The sequence below is a fragment of the Danio rerio genome, chromosome 23 (genome assembly GCF_049306965.1).
Source record: "Danio rerio strain Tuebingen ecotype United States chromosome 23, GRCz12tu, whole genome shotgun sequence".
Lineage (NCBI taxonomy): Eukaryota > Metazoa > Chordata > Actinopteri > Cypriniformes > Danionidae > Danio > Danio rerio.
Genome location: NC_133198.1, coordinates 43,801,386 through 43,808,973, shown reverse-complemented (window position 1 = coordinate 43,808,973; position 7,588 = coordinate 43,801,386). Strand labels below are relative to the sequence as shown.

The following is a 7,588-nucleotide window of genomic DNA, read 5'->3' as shown; positions in this document are numbered from 1 at the left end:
CATATCATAATTGGCTTTATCGCTCTGTTTCCTCTCCACCAATCAGCTGGTGTGTGGTGTGCGGTCTGGCGCTAAAATGGCTGCCGTCGCGTCATCCCGGTGGATGCTATACACTAGTGTTGGATGAGGAGAAAAGTTACTTTTGAAAGTAATGCATTACAAAACTCAGTTACTCCCTCAAGAATAACTAGTTTCACTACTTTTTTAATGGTAAGTAATGTGTTACGTTACTTTTAGGTTAATTGTTTGTATTACTTTAACTTACCTGACTGAGGGTTAATCTCTTTCAGAGCTTGCAGGGATTTATTTTCTTCTTTTTTTTTCTTTTTTATAAAGTGGTGTTTGTTTTGACTTCAAATTCATCGGAGGATGGCAATGATCTCTGTACAGAACTATATTGCATTGTGTATTTAGCTATTAGTGATTGACTTATGATAGTTCATCCAGCTTCATATCCAAACAGGCCATTTTTAGAGCTTTATCAAGTAAAGGCTTCTTTTATATTTAAAATTAGTTAAATGTTTGATTGCTGCAAAGACCTTCGAACTGTCAAGAGTAAAACATTTTTGATATCTCATTTAGTTCAGCCCGACACTAAAATTCTGTTATCACTAATTCACTCTCATGTTTTTGCCCATTTGTTCAAATTATATCTCAGAGATTTATAATACGCATGATAAATAAAAGCTGAAATTAAATCTGTTTGTCTTCTAAATCAAAACCAAATTCTTATTAAACTGCTCAGTTCACATCACACAGTATCTCTTAATGAACAATTTCTGAGTGTTAGGGAAATAAATATTCAACAGAGGAGAAGATTAACAGATCTTTTTTGTTCGGAAGATCAATGTATTTCTTATGGGTTTAGATTTTTCCAAGACTTGAGGGTGAATAAATGATGAGAGAATGCTCCTTTCGTGGTGAACTTACTCTTAAAGATGCAGTTTAGGACAAAGACATCTTGTTTCAAATGTTAATAGCATTAAATAAGTAGGGAGAAATGTGGGAGTTTGAAAGTGTGCAAGTAATCAAGCACAAATAAGTTAAAGGTGCAGTAGGTGATCTTCCACAATGCTAACAGCTTAGCATAAATCTCTGAATCACAGTCCCTCTCCTGTCGTCTAGAGCCATGCCTCCTTAAAGGTTCAGGACACCCTGAAGAACTTTTTTTTTTATATTAACAGATTTGTGTGTGTTGAGCATCAGTTAAGGCAATGTTAGCACCTGTCAGCTTTAATTGTGGGGAAAACTGGATAATTTTGAGCTTTTGTCAGCTAATTTCAGCTTCCGGGTTTAAAATGATTTTTAGGGCGGGATAAAAATCGGCGACGTGGCGCAGAACTGCAAGTGCGATGATAACGCGTCGGTTTCTCATTATTATTCATAGCGGAGTTTTCTTATCCTATGAGAAGAGCCGGCTGCTTAATTATTCATGAGACCTGCCAGACCTGCCAGAGTCAAGTCCGAGCTGTGAGACACAGACCGACAGTTCATGAAGGCTCATATGCGTTTGTTTCCATGATCCACGGGGTTTGTTGCATGTTTTCCCCCGCGATCTTGTCAGGGCCGATCATACAGCAAAGCTGTGTGTGTGCTGCTAGCATTTTTGTCGGGAGAGCAGCACGAGAATTAGAGAATGGCGGATGCTGTCTTTTATCAGGAGTTCGTTCACATTCAGACACATCACTGTGCTGCTGTGTTTGCCTAAATCCTCCAGATTACCAGCAGGGCTAACGGTTAAAATAGACAGGTCAGGAGACCTGCTGCACTGAGTCTGCTGGATACGGGGATTGAGGTAGAAGTCTTTGGTAAGGGTTTACATGAACACATTTATCTTTATAATGATATAAATTGTGGTTATGTGTATATGAAATAACGAATAACAAATGTAGCAGGGCATTAAATTACTGTTAATTTCTTTGCATTTTAACTTTGTGAACTATAAACTCATGCGTCTCCTCACGGTTTGTCTCATTTTGTGAGCTGACTGACAACAACAGTTGTTCGCTCCCCTTCTCCCCTGCTGGCTACGCCCACTCCTGCCCGATGCTCGCGGAGCTCCACGCCCATTAATCATGCATCTTTTGAAAAAATTCTGAAGTAGACTTTAACCGAAAGTGGGAGGTGTCATGGCCCTTTAAACACGAGCACAGCAAAAGAACCCTCTCTTATGTGTTAAAAGCGACTAGTGCTTTTCCGGCGGCGTGCAAGCCAAACTGACATGCTATTTCAGAGCGATTATTAGAGTTGCATGGTAAACAATATAGGGAGAGACTATAGGCGGAATAGCGGTGTTTACTTGTGTTTTGTTGTTAAACTAATTAAAATCTACATTATCTATGCTGTAAAAGGTCCCTTATGAAACTAAAAATAGTCTTATCAATCTTTCATCTGAAGATTTTAGTGGCTGAACAACACTTCTTTGAAGATATAACCCATTTGTAACAACAACATCTACAATTACATTAGCTTTGCGTGAAGCTAAAACAGTTTTAAAACAATACCTGTCTAAGAGAAATCCTTCAGACATGGTGTCATCCTTTCTCCAGCGTGCAAAGGTAACTCCTATATTGATTTAGGTTTTTAAAAGGTTTTGATTCAGCAGGTTTTTACCGATCGCGCATGGTCTCTCTCGTGAACGCACGGCGGTCGGCGGAGCTGTGTACAAAAGGCTGCACAGTTGTTCAAATCTGCAGTTGCTGACAGACAGATTGGGCTACTTATCGGAATTATTATGAGAGATGTCGGCCCGACTCTATTTAATTGGATGAACATTTTTTTGTTTTATGCCTCACCCAAAATATAAAAATACATAAAAATTCATTTAGATCATTTACTTTAATCATTACTATTAGACTGTCAAGAGACTTTCAACCAGCACAACTAAAAATGCTTCTGAAGACAATCACCTACTGCACCTTTAAATAATTAGGTTAGCACTGTTTATTGGCATTTCTATGGGGAATTTTTAAAGTATATGGACACATCAGTAATAACAAAAGATTGATTATAGTGTTCAAATGCTCTTACCGAATTAGTTCATCTAAAAAATTTTAATAATAATATTATAGTACCATAGTAAACTCTCACCCTGACCTGATGCAGGAGAAAAAACTCACAAAATCACATTCATACAGTGCATCCGTATCTCACCATTTTTAAGACACTTGCACTACAATAAAGCTTTTCTTACTTAGAGTTTTTGTCTTGTTTCAATTCCAAATATCAAAAAAAGTCTTAAATGAAGAAGCATTTTCTAGTCAAGTAAAAATAATTGTCTTGTGTTCAGAAACAATGTCAAAATTAAGTGAGTTTTTCCTTAAAACAAGCAAAATAATCAATGGGGTAAGTAAAATAATCTAGATTTCTCTTTGAATACAGATTTGCTTACCCCACTGGCAGATTATTCTGCTTGTTTAAAAAAAAAATTCTAAAAACAAAACAATATTTTTGCTTGTCTAGAAAATGCTTCTTAAGTTTTTAGTTATTTACACTAGAAACAAAACAAAAACTCAGTGTAGTTATTGCATTCTCGGAGTTGCCACTAGGAGTGCTATAGTGGACATTGGCAAGGCAAGTTTATTTATATAGCACATTTCATACACAGTGGCAATTCAAAGTGCTTTTCATAAACAAGAATTAAAGAAACAAGTAAAAAAATAAATAAATAAAAACAAATAATAAAACTGATTAAAAAAAACATAAAAACAGGTAAAATGTGATATAAAAGAATGAACAAGAAGAGAAAAACATGATAGTGCGATCTGTCGGACGCAGCACAGTGCTCATTCAGTAAAGGCACAGCTAAACAGATGTGTTTTCAGTCTTGATTTGAACGTGCCTAATGTTGGAGCACATCTGATCATTTCTGGAAGCTGATTCCAGCAGTGAGGGTCACAGTGGCTGAAGGCAGATTCACCCTGCTTTGACTGAACTCTTGGAATTTCTAGTTTATATGATCCTAATGATCTGAGTGATCTGTTGGGTTTGTATTCAGTGAGCATATCTGTAATGTATTGAGGTCCTAGGCCATTTAGTGATTTATAGACCAGTAATAATACTTTAAAATCTATTCTGAATGTAACTGGGAGCCAGTGTAGAGACCTGAGGACAGGTGTGATGTGACCTGATTTTCTGGTTCTGGTCAGAATTCTGGCTGCAGCATTCTGGATGAGTTGTAACTGTCTGACTGTCTTTTTAGGAAGGCCAGTGAGGAGGCCGTTACAGTAATCCACCCTGCTGCTGATAAAAGCATGAACAAGTTTTTCTAAATCTTCACTGGAAACAAAGCATCTGATTCTTGCAATGTTTTTGAGATGATAGTATGCTGATTTACTGACTGCTTTGACATGACTATTGAAACTCAGATCTCACTCCAGAGTCACACCAAGATTCTTGACCTTATTTTTTGTAATGATCTTTATGATCTTCTTAAATGAATGGCCGTGTTAACAACATTCCCCTGAGTGCTGAGGTTTATTTAACTCAATAGCATGCCAGTATATTTGGTTTGTCTACAACAGGACACACCGTTCTCTTGTGTCTGCCAGGCATTCACTTGTAAATATTTATGCATTACTGGCTAAATAATCACAGGCTCTGGAGATTATGTAACACATTTTTGATTAACTCTATAAATGCATCTTTCACCTCCATGGCATGTGATTTAAACATTTTCCCCTCCAGACAAGGCCTTTCGGCGTCATACTGCCCGAAGCGTTCGTTTTAAAGATAAAATGCAGCCAAACGTACTTCTGGCTACATAATTTGCGATCTCCAAAAATGTATATAGGGCTACATTAATGTATAATGTACGTTACTTGGGAGGCAGAGCGGAGCAGACTGAGGTTCAAGTCCGACAGGGAACACCTTCAGAGGTCGCAGTAGAAGCACCAATCCAACATAGGCTCATTCTGAAAACATAGCCCTATACCTTTTTTTAGATCGCAAATTATGTAGCTCAGTGGTTAGCACTGTCTCCTCACAGCAAGAATGTCATTGGTTCGAGTCCCAGCTGGCATGTCTATCGAGCTTCAGTGCTGTAGATATTGGATCCTTCCTCTGTGTTCTAATGTCCAGATTTTTAGACTCTCCAGCACCAGAATCTGATCATTTATTTTGGATGTAACATCTCTCTTTATTATGTAATGTACTCCAGGAGGAGATGCTTTGCAAGACATCTAAAGGACTTCTTACTGGTCGTCTTTCCTCTCTGACATCACAAGTGTGTTACTGGGCAGCTCTTACACATTCAAGCAGATCTCCATACATGACGCTGACCGAGATGATCTGAGACCAGTGTTCCTTTACTGTGCTTTATATAGCCAAATGGTCGGTGTGCTGTTGTGCAGGATTAGACATCAGTAGTTCACCAATACCTCAGAGACGTCTTTGTGATGTCATGGAGACGGTACAGCTGCCTTGTTATCATTCCTTGTAAGCAGCCATTGCAAAGGGGTTGCCATTGCTATAACTTCAGTGTATCTTAAAGAATAGACTGTTCTACTTGGCAACTGAAAGATCACATGCAAACATCCTCTATAATATCAGCAGGTTTTGGCAAGCATTACTCGGAAAATATTCAGGTTTTCATAGTAATGAAGGTGGAAGTTAAAGAGACATTACACTTTTTTTTTTTTTTTGGAAATTTTTGGCTAATTTTACAAATGCCCTATAGATAAAATGTTGAGTTTTATTATTTTTACTGCATTAAGCTGATATCTGGGTCTGGCAGGAGCACTTTTACCTTAGCTTCCCTACTGAAAAAACAGCTTAAACCAGCCTAGGCTGTTTGGCTGGTTTTAGCTGGTCAACCCGGCTGGTTTTAGAGGGATTTTGGCCACTTCCAAGCTGGTTTACAGCCATTTCCAGTTTGATTTTAGCTGGTCAGGCTGGGTAATGACCAGCTAAAACCAGCTATGTCCAGCTTAAACCAGGATGGACAAGCTGGTTGTAGCTGGTTTTAGGTGGTTATTTACTTCACTACCCTAATGAAAATTTAGAGATATTTTACTCACCTGTTTTTGAGGAAAACATGTCAGGATTAGTTAGACCAGGGATGTCCAGACTTGGTCCTGGAGGGCCGGTGTCCTGCAAAATTTAGTTCCTACCCCAATCAGACACAGCTGGCCTAGCTAATCAAGCTCTTACCAGGCTTTCTAGAAACATTCTTGCTGGTGTGTTGAAGCAAGTTGGAGCTAAGATCTGCAGGACACCAGCCCTCCAGGACAGAGTTTGGACACCCCTGAGTTAGACCTTTAAGTTCAGAGCTGGAAACCAGAGGGACTGCAGTTTGAACCACACAATGTGTGAGTGGTGAACTATCACTGTTGTGCAACAAACAATAATTCCAGATTAATCAAAATAAATCATGGCACATATATTGTGCAGACTTCATATGTGATCCTGGATCACAAATCTTATGTTGGTATGTTTGTGGGAATAGCTAAAAAAAATCCTTGTGTGGGTCAAAAATCATGCGATTATTAAGTAAAGATCATATTCCCTGAAGGTATTTTGTAATTTTCCTACTGTAAGTCTGTCAAAGCTTACTTTTTAGTTATAATATGACTTGCAAAGCACATAATTTGAACATCCTTAAATAAAAAATTCTCAATATATATATATATATATATATATATATATATATATATATATATATATATATATATATATATATATATATATATATATATATTGAGAACCCTGATTACAGATGTTTAATTACTTGTTGATTGGCCAAATATCATATATCACATCAATGCAATGCTTATGTATCTGCTTTCAGATGAAGTAAAGTACTCATTTTTAAAAGATTTGCCCTTCTTGTGGTTTTATGGTCATATATAAACATCTAAAGATCTCATTAAGATACCATAACATGCTTCAAGGGACTCATTATGATGCAGAAAAGCCTTTATTACTCATTTACATGTACAGATTCAGAGTAAGGGAGAAAGAAATGGCCCCTGGACACCATAGTCCCCCCTCAGCCCTCCACTGACGGGTCTAAGATTTCTGGCACCAAAACAACGTCACGCTTCCTATTTCAGGCACAGGTGCAACATTTCAGCAGCGGGTCGAGTGACCGGGAGAGAGAGAGAGCAAAGCTCAGTAAGAGTGGGTTACATTAGGACTCTGAATGAGGAATAGGATGCTTCCTGATAGCTTTTAGTAACATAGGGCAAGAGCGATGTTAATGCTGCTTAACAAGGAGCTAATTAAAGAGAGGCTGTTTTACTGTTGACGTGAAGCACATTATGTTGGTTTTTAGAGAATGATGAAGCGGGAATTGCCACGTTTTAGTTTGAAGAATACATGCTGCATGCCATTGCAACAGTTACTGTGGATGGTTGTGGGAACATGTGGTTAGCGCCGTGTTCAGAGTGGATGCTAACACATTCCCGTCATGTGGTCCAGTCAATAGAAACCAATCCTATGTCTTTATGACTCTCAGGAGACTCCATGAGTCGGCGGATTTGTTGTGTGTCTGTCCACCAGGTGAAAACCAGCTAGCCAGACTGCAAGGAAAAGTAACAGCACACAAAGCAGAAAAGGAAGATTAGCGGTAGCATTAGCAATCAGCGCT

The 7,588-nt window shown here is 38.3% G+C and overlaps 1 protein-coding gene across 1 annotated transcript in view; it reads right to left on the bottom strand.

Annotated features, from left to right (window-relative positions):
- Positions 1–6,897: 6,897 nt before the first annotated feature.
- mtcl3b (MTCL family member 3b) overlaps positions 6,898–7,588 on the bottom strand; it is a 30,094-nt gene continuing 29,403 nt past the window's right edge. The window contains exon 7 of the mRNA XM_005162410.6: positions 6,898–7,520. Coding sequence (XP_005162467.1) covers positions 7,512–7,520 — 9 coding nt within the window. The 3' untranslated portion in view covers positions 6,898–7,511. The remainder of the gene's footprint in view (positions 7,521–7,588) is intronic.